Source organism: Panulirus ornatus, chromosome 43 (assembly GCF_036320965.1).
Source record: "Panulirus ornatus isolate Po-2019 chromosome 43, ASM3632096v1, whole genome shotgun sequence".
Taxonomy (NCBI): Eukaryota; Metazoa; Arthropoda; class Malacostraca; order Decapoda; family Palinuridae; genus Panulirus; species Panulirus ornatus.
This window is the reverse complement of record NC_092266.1, coordinates 6,565,810-6,582,792: the sequence shown is the minus strand read 5'-3', so window position 1 is coordinate 6,582,792 and position 16,983 is coordinate 6,565,810. Positions and strand designations below refer to the sequence as shown.

The 16,983-nt window shown below is 40.3% G+C and overlaps 1 protein-coding gene across 1 annotated transcript in view; it reads left to right on the top strand.

Annotated features, from left to right (window-relative positions):
- The window catches only part of Naa60 (N-alpha-acetyltransferase 60), a 129,984-nt gene that overhangs the window by 47,280 nt on the left and 65,721 nt on the right, over window positions 1–16,983 (top strand). The window contains exon 3 of the mRNA XM_071686877.1: window positions 11,408–11,572. Within this exon, the coding sequence (XP_071542978.1) occupies window positions 11,408–11,572 (165 nt within the window). The remainder of the gene's footprint in view (window positions 1–11,407; window positions 11,573–16,983) is intronic.

Here is a 16,983-nt window from a genome sequence, read left to right as displayed (position 1 = left end):
GGACCAACAAATTTTGTTAAGCTCTTCTTTGTAGGTTAAGAAGGACCAAAGATGTTCTTGAATTCCGTCTTTTGCACTAGTCTGTTACTTGATGGATGGAGAGGTGTCTTCTTTTTTTTTTCTTTTTTTTACGTTGGATGTTCCAGTCACAGACAGAAATCCACATGAAGACTGGACCTTAATTGAAATATAGAGGTTAATGAAAAGGGAAAAAGAAGACAAGGAAAAAGTATTTAAAGATTTTAGAGGAAGTGGAAAGCTTTTCTTTTAAACTGTGATAGGTCATAATTATTGGGAAAGACATAATAGGGTATAGAGTTCCAAAGCTTCAAGGTGTAGGGAAAGAAACAGTTATAAAAATGGCCCACCCTTGAATTGCCAGTGGCCACACAGTAATCATGTGATGCAACAGTTTGCTGAGTATATCTTGGTCTAGCTAATTGTAGAGGCATACAAGCATTTAGCTCTCATGAACAAAAACCAAGGTAACACTTGCATAGGTGGGAAAGTGAACCATAATTGCAGCATAGGGCAAGTGAGTCAAGTTATGAAGTTAGCCTGAGAGTTGATAAGTCAGACCACTTTTGACTCATTTATGTCAAGAAAGGATATAGAGCTAGAACCACCCCAGATGTAAGAGTAATACTCCATCCAAAGATGGATCAGACTTTTGTATGAATGGAGCAGCTTTATGGCAGAAAAGAAATTTTGACATCTAAACAGGACTACCAGCTTCTTAACAGCAGACATATCTATTTCGATAATTTGAGGTTTCCAAGATGGTGTAGATGTTACAGTGATATCGAATTTGTTCTTTTTCAAGAACTATTATATACAGATTCACCAAAAGAGAGAGGACTGAGGAATTTCTGATAGATATAAAAGCAGAAACTGGGTCTTAGAGGTATTAGATTTAACCAGATTTTGTCTGCTCCTTTGACATATCTTGTCCAAATCTGAGTTTATTAATGGAGTTGTCAAAAAGAAATGCCGATTGAGAGAGAGAAGAAGAAGCAGGTCTTTGAAGGACATGGAGGAATACAGTGTTGAGTCATCAGCATGAGTGCATTTGTTTTTTATAGAAGAAAGAAAATTGATAGATAGGAGAAAAAATGTAGATGGGACAGAACCTTAAGAGACACAGCTGTTAGTGGAGAAAGGGGAGAAGCTGATCCATCCACAACCACAGAGATAGACTGGCCAGAGAGGACGCTAGATACGAGGAAGCAGAATGAGGGAGGAGAGCCAAAAGAGGAGAGCTTAGAGGTGAGAGCCAGATACCACATCCTGTCAAAAGTTTTGGATATATCAAGGTCAACTACACAGGGTTCCCCAAAATCTTTTAGGGATAATGACTAGATATCAGTAAGATGGGAAAGCGTATCACCAGCGGATCTCCCTAAACAGAAGCCACACTGATGATTAGAGAAGACTGTGATATTTAAGGTGTTGGAAGATACAGGACTTGAGGAGGGATTCAGAGATTTTGGAAATAGCAGATGTCAAAACAACAGGACGATAGAGGGGTTAGAATGGTCATCCTTCTTAGGGATGGGGTGTACCAGTGCATTCTTCCAAGAAGAAGGAAAAAATGATTTTCAAGCAGAAATGGAACAAACAAGCAAGTACAGGTGCAAGTTGAGAGATATACTCTCTCAGAACACAGGGATGGATGCCATCAGGAACATAAACCTTGCTTGTGTCCAGAGAGAGAGAAGTGCTTTCGGACAGTTCAGAAAGATTTTACAGGGAGGGGCTTAGGATTAGTAAGAGGATAATCCTGGGGTGAAGGAATGATAGAGTTATCCAAGGGAGAGTTAGAAAAATGAGGAAATGGAAATCAAAGAGAGTTGCTTTGTCTACAGGAGAGATGGCTGTAGTACCACCAGAATGGAAAAGTGAAGGATAGTTTTTACCAGTGCCCTTAGCTGAAGAACAGAAAGACCTTTCAGTTGATGAAGAGGAGAGGTTATCACACTTCCTTGGAATAAAGGAACCCCTTGCCATACGGATAATGTACTTGCAGTGATTATGGTCTGTGGTAGGTGCTGAAAGGGATTAAGAGGAAGGAAAGTTTTCCCAGCCTGATATGCCTGATCCCTTGCCTGAAAGGCATTGAGAACAGGAATGGTTTAACCATTGATTGGAAGAAGTGGTCATCTAGAAGAGAGGAGATAAATGCTTCCATTCCTGCAACAATAACTCCTTTTATGCATTTGGCAGAGACAGAAGCATGACCCATAAGTGACAGTAATCTACCCAAGGAAAGTCAGAGGGGAAGGTGCCATTAAAGAAAATACATTTGTGAGATTAGGGTCAGATGAACCAAGTGGATATGAGATTGTTTAGCTACGGCACAAATAATTAGAGTTGAACAAAGATTCATGACATTAGGTTAGTGGTCACAGCAGTCAGGAATATGAGTGATACTTGGGTTTAGATAATTGAGAATGGAGAAATTGAGAGCTTCAGTCCCTATAGTGAATGTTGATATCTAGGTAGAGGATCTTGGCTTGCAGTTAAGAGAATGTCACGGCCTCATAACAGGAGTTTAGATAGTCATAGATAGTTATAAGATTTCTATAATTAGGAGACCAGTAGATGAAACAAAGGAAAATAGTGTGAGTTGGGAAACAGACCATGAGCCTGGTAACATCAGAGTTTGGAGACTCAAAGTCCTTGAGGCACACCACATGTGTGTTGATGGAATAATCACAGACACTAGCTTTGAAATGGAAACATGAGTGGATATTATAGTTGGAGATGAGAAAGGGGCTAGTGAGAACATCATTTGTCAGTTGGGTCTGAGAGAGAAGTTAGATATTAGGAGAGGTATTAGACAGGTTGCTAAAGGTTACTAGAAAGACCATGAATGTTAGTAAACGGAAAAAGAGGGAAGAGTTGTGGGAGGGGTCACTACCACTATTACTACTGTCTGAGCCCTCTTCTCACTGGCAGTAAAGTAGGGTGGGAACCCAGATATTCTTAGCACCCCGTAATGATGCTAGGGACTAGGAGCCATAAGTTTTTTGGACTCTACCATCATTGCATTTAAAAATGAATTTGTAGACAAGAGATGGCAAGAAAACTCATGCGAAGAATATAAGCGAGATTTGAATAGATGTATGATGCTGGTAAGATGGCAGGACTAGCCTGGTAGTCCCATTTTGATGATACAGAAAGTAAGACCAGCAGTCCTAACACAGAGGGTGTAAGATGGTTCTAGGCACCACTTTAACACTCCTGAGTCAGGTTGGTTGTACCACCCTTGGGAGCTGCTGTCAGCAGCCTACTACCTGAGGAATTGTTTCATGAGTATGTTACAGGATATTCCTTGAGTTAGCTGGGGTATTGGGAGGGGCCAATACACTACCACCTGAGCCCTCCCTCTCACTGGTGGCAGAGTCATACTAGAAAGTGTTGTCATAGGAGTATACCTTAGATTTGCTTGGGTTATGGGAGGGGCCAAAAATCTACTACCTGAGCCTTCCCTCTCATTGACAGCAGAATATCTTGAATCTCTGAAGAATGTAGTCATTAGAGGATTTTGTGATGGTGCTGACCTGTTCCTTTCAGCATAGTTTATTTCAAACATAACTCTTGAGAAGCTTAACAACCTAGACGGGACTAGAGTTTGATAAGACTTTAGGAGTACATGGAAAGGACAGGTAACAGAAAATCTGACAGTCCATGGCAAGGTTATCTGTCAAGCTTCAGGCATGACATAGTGACATGTTAGTAAAGCAAAAGGCAGGAGACACTTCCCCACCCACATTTCCCTTTGGCTTAGCTGCTGGCAGGAAAAAGATGAAAAAGAATTATCTTGCAGTATAGGGGAACATACTGTTATGGGAATTTTTATAAGAAAGTGTAGAGTAGAGAAAGGTTTTATATCGGTTTGCTGATCACTGCACAGTGGCTGGATTCTGAAAAAGAAAGATTGGTTAAAAGATAAAGGTAAAAGGTATTGGACAGTGGACTGGAGAAAGGTTTTATATCAGTTTCCTGATCATTGCACAGTGGCTGGATTCTGAAAAAAGAAAGATTAGGTTAAAGATAAAAGTAAAAGGTACTGGACAGTGAGAAGCAGGATTATTTAGTGATAACAGTTATCAATGAAGTATTTTTCTATCCTTGATTTGCATTTAAGACATCTGAAGGTAGTTTATTCCACTGTTCAGCTACTGTGCAAGTGAAAAACTTTTGCCACATTGCTATTACATCACTTTTATCTTCATATAAGTATTTCTGGTCACTGAACCCGTGTCTAAAGTGTCACAACCTCTGTCTAAATTTCTTATGTTGTTGATATTGTTAAGTATTCAAGAATCTTCAGTTTGGTCTTGGAGTCTGCACTTTTTAAGTGGGAATATTTCAGGCCTTTGAGTCTATCCTCAAGGTTTTTTCTGAGTTTTACAGAAGTTCCCTGCCATCCACTGGGGTTGGTAAAATCATGTTTGGCATGGTACAGAGCCTGTGGGCAGTGGGGGGTTGGGGGAAAAAGTTCTGTTATGAACACTAATGGATTGATCCTGCTCTACTTCAAAAACAACATGCTTATTCTATAAAAGTATGAAGATATAATGTACAAAACTGTAAGCTAAATATATAGTGACAGAATGTCACCACTGTTGCTGCACCTTCATACTCCTACAAAGCAGCCTACCTATACACATTAGAGGCTACTTTGATGCTTACCCTAGCAATACCATCTGGTTATGACACTCCTATATCTCCCTAGAAATGATCTTTCAAGCTGGGCCACAAGCAGCCTATGACCACATAGCACTCTCCCAGTGCATGGATGACTATGGTGGTGCCATGGAAAACAATATATACTCAAAGCTTGTTGCCATGTTTTGTAAAATGGTATACATTTTTCCAAGTATGTGTAATTAAAAAGTGATTGGCATTACTGTGTTAGAAAAGAGACCTCTATAGTTTGTTGCTTATCTTTGACTAGAACTGAAGAGCTATTCCAAGTAAGGTCTGACGAGGGCAATATTTCATATGGAGGAAGCAAAGATTGGCTTCTCTGATGTTATTTATGTAATTATGCCGGGTAGTTCATGAAAGACAAACTATTTTGGAAGAGAGTGAATGATATTAGAAGAATGGTTTTTGTGAGGGGTAAAAGTACCATGTGAGTCTAGTGAATTATAGAAGAACAGATGAAATTTGAGATGGAGAGAATATTTTAAAGAACTGATTAGAGATGACAGCAAAAGAAAAGTGTCAAGTGGTACAGTAGGAATAGAGGTAAGAAGAGAGAGAATAGGTATATGGAAAAGGTAATTATTACAAAAGAGGAAGTAGAAAAAACATTCTAAGGAATGGAAAAACTGGAGACGTATGGAGTACTGATGAAGAGTAGAGGTGATACTTGTGTGGAGTGGACATGGAAAGTTTGTATGTAAGCATGGAAAGGTAGTCAGGTGCCTAATGGTCAGACAAAGACTAATTCGTCTCCCCTATGAAGGAAAGGAAAGTAAAAGTGAGTGTAAGAATTACAGAGGACTAGCAAGGTTACCTGTTACTACACAGGAAAAATGGATTTTAAAAAATATTCAGTTCATCAAAATGGCTTTTATTTTGTTTGCTTTAAATAGTTTGGTAGGCCAACTATTAAAAGGAAAATGTATTGTCACTGTTCAGTTGAATGGATACCAAGAAGGTATAACAACTGATTATGAAAATTGGTCTTTGTTGGCCTTCAAGACCACATTCTGGTACTCTTTGATCCTGCCTGTGATCCTGAGGTAGCTTTATTATGATATGTAGCAGCTAGGTTGCATATTTTGAGTACGTGCAGTGAGTTTGATATAATATACAAAGCTAGGGTTTTCTTTGGTGACTTCAAAATGACCTTCAAGACCTTACCCAGATTCTGAAGTATATTATGCCTAGAACTCTGAACCTTGAAAGGTTTGTTGGCCATCAGGGCAAGGCTCTGTTACACTTGCATCCTGTCTTTAATTCTGAGTACCTTCATTATAGTTTGAGGTTACCATTTCACCTACTTTGAATGATTTTAGAGAGCTAGATATAATCTGTAAGGCTGGGATGCCCTTTGATGACCTCAAAATAGCCTTCAAGGCAACATGAAGTAGTTTAAAACTTTGTCCAGGTTCTTAAGTACTTGTACCCAATATCTGGGCTTCTATTACATTAAGGTGCAGTCTATCTATCTATATCTCTGATGTCCTTTTTCTCCAGGAACTCCCTCAAGGGGATGGCCATGGCAAAGAAATCTCCATAACTGGTGAACTCCAGTGCCTCTTCTTAGTTTTTAGTCCCTCACCCTTAACAGGCCACTGGCTGAAGGCAACTCTAGCACATTGTTTCTAGAGACTCCTACCCAGTCTTCCTACTGATGCTTTTACCTAATGTTTTTACCAATTGTTCCTGTCTGTAGTTCCAACATACTACTTCTACCTAATGCTCCCACCTAATTTTCCTACCTACTACTTTGACCTAATGTTTCTACCTAATGTTTTTGCCTAATGTTTTTATTTTCTACCGCTATCTAATGTTTCTACCATTTTGTTAAAAGACAGAGATACCGCATAGTGCTCTGGAGGAAGATTTAGAGCTACATAGAATGAATTGTGTGAGTTAAGTGTTGTCAAGGGTTATGTAGGATGAGGAATGATGGATGTTCGTAGACAGAATGCCAGCAGTCTACATGTGGGTGATGTAGAAAGAATGATAGTGTCTGAAAACTGAAAGGTACCTTTGATGGGCTTTAAGACTAGGCTCTGGTACCCTTGGATTCTGCCTTTGATCCTGAGATACCTTTATCATGAATTGAGTCTGTTAGGTTGTGTATATTGAATGACAGCAGTGAACTAAGTGTAATATGCAAGGCTTGGGTGGCCTATAGTGGCTTCAAGATAGCCTTTAAGGCTTACTTTAAGTTGGATTAAAACCTTTCAAAGCATATTGAAATGGCTGTTTTGAAATGATCTTTGTTAAGTTGTATAGGTGTTGAGTATTTGTGTACTAGGCAGCAAGTTTTGTTTTATTTGCTTTTTACAAGATGAATGACCAGGCAGTTGTGGTATAGTTTAGGATGCAACTAATGAATTTTTGTAGAGTATACTAAGGGATTCTTTTTCTTGTCCATATCTGGTAGCATTAAGTGTTTTGAAGGTGCTTACTTTGTTTGTTGCCTTTGTATTGATGTTTGTGGTGTGAGGAGGAATGCGAAGTCATACATGATGCCCTGAGTAGTTGGACTTTTTTTTTTTTTTTTGAGTGGGAATGATTGCCCATCCCAGATGGAATCATGTCTGTGGACATAAAACCACATAATGTTGCATATTTATTGTTGCTTGTACTGTGCTGTGATGAGATTGTAAGAACATCTGCTTATAAGAGGCCTTTTACTCTGATCTTCACGAAGTGATGAAAGGTTATCTGGGAAAAGATTGAAGCGATCTGGAGAAAATGTACTCCTTGGGGAACTCCATTGTAGAGTTAGTGGATTTTAGAAGTGGAGCCTTTTTAAGTGACTCTGGCTTGGCAGCCAGCCATGAAGTTGGTTAAGTTTTTTCACCGTGGTGGAGGGCGATGTCAAGTATCTATCTATCTATATCTCTGATGCCTGCTCTCTTTGGAAACTCTCTCAAGTGGTTGGCCATGGCAGAAGAGTCTCCAGAACTGGTGAACTCTGTTGTAGCTTCTTAGGCTTTAGTGGCTCACCCTTAACAGGCCACAGGCAGAAGGAGCTCTAGCACAGTGTTTTTAGAGGCTTTTACTTAATGTTCCCTTTAGCTACTATTACCTTATGTGTCTACCTAATGTTTTCACCTAATGTTCCAACCTACTACTTCTACCTAAAGCTCCTACCTTCTACTTTTACTTACTACTCTTGTCCAATGTTCTTACCTACTAAATCTGCAAATTGCTCCTAACACTTTGCCAAAAGGTCAGGCTAGCACATAGCACACACCACAGAAAACTCTAGAGTCACAAAGAATGAGCTGTGTGAGTTAAGTGTTGTAAATTTTTTTTTGTGACAAGGATAGATTATATGTTTGTAGACAGAATGCCAGCAGTGTATGTCTGGGTGAGGCAGAAAGAAAAGACAGTTACCTGGGTTGAAGTAGTGCAACTTAAAAACCACTGATGTGCTGGCTCACCACGCAGCAGTTACTGACCCTGCTGATATTTAGGCAGATATTACTTGTAGTATACCTCTCTGGTCATAGGCAGCCCTCCAACTAGTACTACCTGTCTCTTGTGTGGAAATTTGTTTAGATATGATGGATACATATGATAATATATGATACATATGATAATATGATACATATGATATATATGATAACAAGTAGTGGTGATGTGAGAAGGAGATGGAGTGAGTATTTTGAAGGTTTGTTGAATGTGTTTCATGATAGAGTGGCAGAAATAGGGTGTTTTGGTCGAGGTGGTGTGCAAAGTGAGAGGGTTAGGGAAAATGATTTGGTAAACAGAGAAGAGGTAGTAAAAGCTTTGTGGAAGATGAAAAGCGGCAAGGCAGCAGGTTTGCATGGTATTGCAGTGGAATTTGTTAAAAAAGGGGGTGACTGTATTGTTGACTGGTTGGTAAGGTTATTTGATATATGTATGAGTCATGGTGAGGTACCTGAGGATTGGCAGAATGCTTGCATAGTGCCATTGTACAAAGGCAAAGAGGATAAAAGTGAGTGCTCAAATTACAGAGGTATAAGTTTGTTGAGTATTCCTGGGAAATTATATGGGAGGGTATTGATTGAGATGGTGAAGGTATGTACAGAGCATCAGATTGGGGAAGAGTAGTGTGGTTTCAGAAGTGGTAGAGGACGTGTGGATCAGGTGTTTGCTTTGAAGAATGTATGTGAGAAATACTTAGAAAAGCAAATGGATTTGTATGTAGCATTTATGGATCTGGAGAAGGCATATGATAGAGTTGATAGAGATGCTCTGTGGAAGGTATTAAGAATATATGGTGTGGGAGGCAAGTTGTTAGAAGCAGTGAAAAGTTTTTATCGAGGACGTAGGGCATGTGTACGTGTAGGAAGAGAGGAAACTGATTGGTTCTTAGTGAATGTAGGTTTGTGGCAGGGGTGTGTGATGTCTCCATGGTTGTTTAATTTGTTTATGGATGGGGTTGTTAGGGAGGTGAATGCAAGAGTTTTGGAAAGAGGGGCAAGTATGCAGTCTGTTGTGGATGAGAGAGCTTGGGAAGTGAGTCAGTTATTGTTCGCTGATGATACAGCGCTGGTGGCTGATTCATGTGAGAAACTGCAGAAGCTGGTGACTGAGTTTGGTATGGTGTGTGAAAGAAGAAAGCTGAGAGTAAATGTGAATAAGAGCAGGTTATTAGGTATGGTAGGGTTGAGGGACAAGTCAATTGGGAGGTAAGTTTGAATGGAGAAAAACTGGAGGAAGTAAAGTGTTTTAGATATCTGTGAGTGGATTTGGCAGTGGATGACCATGGAAGCAGAAGTGAATCATAGGGTGGGGGAGGGGGCGAAATTCTGGGAGCCTTGAAGAATGTTTGGAAGTCAAGAACATTATCTCGGAAAGCAAAAATGTGTATGTTTGAAGGAATAGTGGTTCCAACAATGTTGTATGGTTGCGAGGCGTGGGCTATGGATAGAGTTGTGCGGAGGAGGGTGGATGTGCTGGAAATGAGATGTTTGAGGACAATATGTGGTGTGAGGTGGTTTGATCAAGTAAGTAATAATAGGGTAAGAGAGATGTGTGGTAATAAAAAGAGTGTGGTTGAGAGAGCAGAAGAGGGTGTTTTGAAATGGTCACATGGAGAGAATGAGTGAGGAAAGATTGACCAAGAGGATATATGTGTCAGAGGTGGTAGAAACGAGGAGAAGTGGGAGACCAAATTGGAGGTGGAAAGATGGAGTGAAAAAGATTTTGAGTGATCGGGGCCTGAACAACAGGAGGGTGAAACGCGTGCAAGGAATAGAGTGAATTGGAATGATGTAGTATACCGGGGTCGACGTGCTGTCAATGGATTGAACCAGGACATGTGAAGCGTATGGGGTAAACCATGGAAAGTTGTGTGGGGCCTGGATGTGGAAAGGGAGCTGTGGTTTCGGTGCATTATTATATGACAGCTAGAGACTGAATGTGAGTGAAAGTGGCCTTTGTTGTCTTTTCCTAGCGCTACCTTGCGCACATTTGGGGGAGGGGGTTGTTATTTTCATGTGTGGCAGGGTGGCGATGGGAATGAATAAAGGCAGACAGTATGAATTATGTGCATGTGTATATATGTGTATGTCTGTGTGTGTATATATATGTATACATTGAGATGTATAGGTATGTATATTTACGTGTGTGGATGTGTATGTATATACATGTGTATGTGGGTGGGTTTAGCCATTCTTTCATCTGTTTCCTTGCGTACCTCGCTAACGCGGGAGACAGCGACAAAGCAAAATATGATGGATACGTTTTTGATGTCTGTTGCTTGAGTGTGGAGGTTGTGGTTGGTTGAAGCCATCCAGGATGTATTTTGTTACATTTTTGTGAACCATGTTGTTTTTGTGACAGTGGCACATTTTGCTTGATTCTCATGTGAATTAGTTTTCCAAACATTTTCCAGATGTGTGGGATTTAGTTGTGTAGCCTGGAGTGGTTGAAGATATCTGTAAGTGCTTGAATGGGCTAAAGAGATTTATTTAGAAGTTTGATATGTCGTCAGGACCTGTTGCAAGAAAGTTTTCTAACATTTTAATTGCAGTGTGTGTGTGTCAGTGGGAGTGGAGGGTAGGTGTACAGATTTTTGGGATCCTGACAACATATACTTCCACATAAAACACTTTAGCCCCATTGCAATCATTATTATCAATATACAGCCCTAGAACCTCTCATTAAGGGGCCCCTTCAGCTTCAAGGCTATGCTACTCTTAGTAGCAGGGACAGGATGTACTCCTTTGAAGTGAGAAGTTCTTTGATGATACTGAACTCTTCCTTCAGTTGAAGATGAAACAGCACTCTAAAAGGTGGCTTTTCACCCGATGAGTTCAACAATACTACATGCAATCCAAGCATTGACAGTAATGAACCACTCCTGGCTACATGTCAAAGTCCCAGACATCTTAAACATTTTTGATATTGCACCCATCTTAAAACCCTCCAAACCACTAAACTTTCCATCCTTTTACTTTGTCATATTACTGATGTCTCCAATATCTAACTCAGAATTGAGTGAAATATCCCACTCTTGCCTTCACAGCATGGCTTTAGACCTGATCACTCCTCTCCCAGTATATATATCATATAGTTATCATATGTGAAGTTGTCACAGTGTGATACCATTGTTCTCATTGTATTTGGAACTGTTATTTTGTTAACAATTTTTATTTAGGCGGCTAGAAGAAATTGTGCTCTTTTTATGTCTTTCATATAGATTTCCTTGCAGGTCAAGACGTTATGTAAAGAGTGGTTCCCTATTGAATATCCTGATGTGTGGTATGAAGACATCACAACTAACCCTCGTTTTTATGCACTGGCTGCAACTTTCAATGCACAAATCATTGGGCTGTTGGTGGCTGAGACAAAACCACTCTCAAAGATGAATAAGGAGGTTTGTATTGCTATTCAAGAATTGTCAGTATTTTTCATGTAGATTGAGATTCTCTAAACATAAAAGATGATAGATGTTGTTTTTATTTACTATTGGTATTCCAAGTTCAATTATCAGGATATATAAAAAGAGATAAGTTTGAGGTATTTCATTATCTTATGTTATATTGATTTTTGGGTGATGTGAAAAGATGAATGCTAAATGCTGCAAAGATTTTTGTGCTTTATATTGAACCTTTTAGAGTGGTTCTGTGGTGTTTGAAGAGGGCATCCATTTGTTTGTCACCCTTATTTTTGGTAATTTTTAAACTTAAATGATAAGGACAACCAAAGCCATGCTTCATTGGGTCTAGGGCACTGGTGATTGATATAGGCCACATACAGTTTTGTCATCTTTTTTCATGATAATTTTGAATTGAATCCCAAAGGAATTCAAAATGCCATAAATTCTAGGAAAAGGTGATTTGGTTCTTTATCTATGTATATTTATAGTTACATCAGGACTAGTTTCTATGAAAGAGTTCTGGTGTTACCCAGATGAGTCCTGCAGCCCAAGGCAGCACTGCTTCCAGTATCAGGGAAATATAGATTCCTTTGGAGTGAGAAGTTATTTGACAAGTTTGAACTCCCAGTGATACAGCTTTACCAAAGGTAACTTTTCACTTCCAGTGTAACCTTAAGTAGACAGAGTCTGGTAACACCTTTCATGTATATTTATTTATGGTTATGATCCCTGGGGTAGGGGAGAAAGAATTCTACCTTTTTATTCCCTGTGTGTCTTAGAAGGTAACTAAAAGGGGTAAGAGGAGGGGTGAAAAAAGTTTTCTTGTATTTCAATTTCTAAATGAGGAAACAGAAGAAGGAGCCATGCTGGGAGTGCTCATCCTCAAAGGCTCAGGCTGGCATGTCTAAATGCATGTAGATGTAAGCAAGATGAGTAGAGGAGAGATAGGTAGTTCATTTAAGGAAAGAAATCTTGATGTTCTGGCTCAGTAAAATAAAGCTCAAGGGTAAAGGGAAGAATGTTTTGGAAATGTCATAAGATTAGATCAGGGATCAGGGGTAGATGAGAGGACAAGAGCTAAGGAAGTTGTAGCACTATTCCTTAGGCAGGAGTTTTTGGAGTGTATGACAGAGTGTATAGTTGTAAACTTTAGATTAACATAGTTAACACTGAAAATGGATGATGAGAGATGGATGATTATTATTGTCTCTGCCCCTGGACTTGAGGAGAAAGATCATGACAGGCAAGTGTTTTGGGAGTACCTGCGTGAGTGTGTCACCAGTTTTGATCTAAGGGACCAGGTATTTGAGATGGGAGATTTAAAGGTGAAGGTAAGTAATGTGGCGGTGGTAATTATAATTGGAGCACATGGGGAATTCATTGCTATGAATAGAAATGATGAACAACTTGTGTAGCTGGGTGCTGAAAAAGGACTGGTGATTAGGAAAACTTGGTTTAAAAGAGGGATATACAAAAGTATGCTTATTTAAGAGGAAGAGATGGTCAGTGGGCATTATTGGGTTACATATTGATTGATAGGTATGTAAAAGGAATGCTTTTGGATGTAAATGTTTGAGAGGAATAGCTGATGGGATGTCTAATCGTGTGGAGGTGAAGGTGCAGATTTGTAGAGATTTTTGATAAAGAGGGAACAGTATCAGGGAGAAGAGAGTGATGAGAGTTAGTGACCTTGGAAAAGAGATGTGTTTGACGAACTACCAGGAGAGATTGAGTGTAGAATGGCAAAAGGTGAGAGTAAGTGAAGCAAGGTGTTTTGGTCGAGGTGGAGTGCAAAGTGAGAGGGTTACGGAGAATGATTTGGTAAAGAGAGAAGAGGTAGTAAAAGCTTTACAGAAGATGAAAGCTGGCAAGGCAGCAGGTATGGATGGTATTGCAGTGGAATTTGTTAAAATAGGGGGTGAATGTATTGTTGACTGGTTGGTAAGGTTATTCAATGTATGACTGACTCATGTTGAGGTGCCTGAGGATTGGAGGAATGCTTGCGTAGTGCCATTGTACAAAGGCAAAGGGGATAAAAGTGAGTTCTCAAATTACAGAGGTATAAGTTTGTTGAGTATTCCTAGGAAATTGTATGGGAGAGTATTGATTGAGAGGGTGAAGGCATGTACAGAGCATCAGATTGAGGAAGAGCAGTGTGGTTTCAGAAGTGGTAGAGGATGTGTGGATCAGGTGTTTGCTTTGAAGAATGTATGTGAGAAATACTTAGAAAAGCAAATGGATTTGTATGTAGCATTTATGGATCTGGAGAAGGCATATGATAGAGTTGATAGAGATGCTGTGTGGAAGGTGTTAAGAATATATGGTGTGGGAGGCAAGTTGTTAGAAGCAGCGAAAAGTTTTTATCAAGGATGTAAGGCATGTGTACGTGTAGGAAGAGAGGAAAGTGATTGGTTCTCAGTGAATGTAGGTTTGTGGCAGGGGTGTGTGATGTCTCCATGGTTGTTTGATTTGTTCATGGATGGGGTTGTTAGGGAGGTGAATGCAAGAGTTTTGGAAAGGGGGCAATTATGCAGTCTGTTGTGGATGAGAGAGCTTGGGAAGTGAGACAGTTGTTGTTCGCTGATGATACAGCGCTGGTGGCTGATTCATGTGAGAAATTGCAGAAGCTGGTGACTGAATTTGGTAAAGTGTGTGAAAGAAGAAAGCTGAGGGTAAATGTGAATAAGAGCAAGGTTATTAGGTACAGTAGGGTTGAGGGACAAGTCAATTGGGAGGTAAGTTTGAATGAGAAAAACTGGAGGAAGTGAAGTGTTTTAGATATCTGGGAGTGGATTTGGCAGTGGATGGAACCATGGAAGTAGAAGTGAGTCACAGGGTGATGGTGGGGGCGAAGGCACTGGGAGTGTTGAAGAATATGTGGAAGTCGAGAACATTATCTCAGAAAGCAAAAATGGGTATGTTTAAAGGAATAGTGGTCCCAACAATGTTATATAGTTGCGAGACGTGTGTTATAGATAGGGTTGTGCGGAGGGTGGCGGGTGTGTTGGAAATATTTGAGGACAATATGTGGTGTGAGGTGGTTTGATCAAGTAAGCAATGAAAGGGTAAGAGAGATTTGTGGTAATTAAAAGAGTGTGGTTGAGAGAGAAGAAGAGTGTGTATTGAAATGGTTTGCCCACATGGAGAGAATGAGTGAGTAAAGATTGACAAAGAAGATATATGTGTGAAAGGTGGAGGGAGCGAGGAAAAGTGGGAGACCAAATTGGAGGTGGAAGGGTGGAGTGAAAAAGATTTTGAGCGATCAGGGCCTGAACATACAGGAAGGTGAAAGGTGTGCAAGGAATAGAGTGAATTGGAACAATGTGGTATACCGGGGTCAAAGTGCTGTCATTGGATTGAACCAGGGCATGTGAAGCATCTGGGGTAAACCATGGAAAGTTTTGTGGGACCTGGATGTGGAAAGGGAGCTGTGGTTTCAGTGCATTACACATGACAGCTAGAGACTGAGTGTGAATGAATGTGCTCTTTGTTGTCTTTTCGTAGCACTACCTTGCGTGCGCGTGGGGGGAGGGACGTGCCATTTCATGTGTGGTGGGGTGGCAATGGGAGTGGGTGGGGGCAGCAAGTATGAGTGTGTACATGTGTATATATCTATATGTCTGTGTATGTGTATGTATGTATATGTTGTATAGTTATGTATATGTGCATGTGTAGGCGTTTATATATATACATGTGTATGTGGGTGGGTTGGGCCATTCTTTCATCTGTTTCCTTGCGCTACCTCTTAAATGCAGGAGACAGCGAATAAGTATATTTATTTATTTATTTATTTATTTTGCTTTGTCGCTGTCTCCCGCATTTGCGAGGTAGCGCAAGGAAACAGATGAAAGAAATGGCCCAACCCACCCCCATGCACATGTATATACATACACGTCCACACACACAAGTATACATACCTATACATCTCAATGTACACATATATATACACACACAGACATATACATATATACACATGTACATAATTCATACTGTCTGCCCTTATTTATTCCCATCGCCACCTCGCCACACATGTAATAACATCCCCCTCCCCCCTCATGTGTGCGAGGTAGCACTAGGAAAAGACAACAAAGGCCCCATTCGTTCACACTCAGTCTCTAGCTGTCATGTACTAATGCCCGAAACCACAGCTCCCTCTCCACATTCAGGCCCCACAGAACTTTCCATGGTTTACCCCAGACGCTTCACATGCCCCGATTCAATCCATTGACAGCACGTCGACCCCAGTATACCACATCGATCCAATTTACTCTATTCCTTGCCTGCCTTTCACTCTCCTGTTCAGGCCCTGATCACTCAAAATCTTTTTCACTCCATCTTTCCACCTCCAATTTGGTCTCCCACTTCTCCTCATTCCCTCCACCTCCAACACATATATCCTCTTGGTCAATCTTTCCTCACTCATTCTCTCGATGTGACCAAACCATTTCAAAACACCCTCTTCTGCTCTCTCAACCACGCTCTTTTTATTTCCACACATATCTCTTACCCTTACATTACTTACTTGATCAAACCATCTCACACCACATATTGTCCTCAAACATCTCATTTCCAGCACATCCACCCTCCTGCGCACAACTCTATCCATAGCCCACGCCTCGCAACCATACAACATTGTTGGAACCACTATTCCTTCAAACATACACATTTTTGCTTTCCGAGATAATGTTCTCGACTTCCAAACATTCTTCAAGGCTCCCAGGACTTTCGCCCCCTCCCCCACCCTATGATTCACTTCCGCTTCCATGGTTCCATACGCTGCCAGATCCACTCCCAGATATCTAAAACACTTTACTTCCTCCAGTTTTTCTCCATTCAAACTTACCTCCCAATTGACTTGATCCTCAACCCTACTGTACCTAATAACCTTGCTTTTATTCACATTTACTCTTAACTTTCTTCTTTCACACACTTTACCAAACTCAGTCACCAGCTTCTGCAGTTTCTCACATGAATCAGCCACCAGCGCTGTATCATCAGCAAACAACAACTGACTCACTTCCCAAGCTCTCTCATCCCCAGCAGACTGCATACTTGCCCCTCTTTCCAAAACTCTTGCATAAGTATAATGAATAAGTATAATGAATAGATATAAAGTTATAATAGTGATGATAGCAATAAAAAAATGTTTGCTATTTTTCCAACTTAGCTTATCTGACATGTACTTAAAAACAGTGCTTGTGATGTTGCCTTTCAGTACAAAACCATCAGTAAGACCTTAATAAAAAGTAGGTCAAATTGTTCAACAATTGAGAGTTTTTACAATGTCAAATGTAAGGCATGTAAAGATATACACATTGGCCCGACTGGGAAAACTGTGACGGAGAGATATTATTGGCACAGTCGAGCAGTATTTAGGGATGACAAAAAAGATGCGATCGCTAAATGCT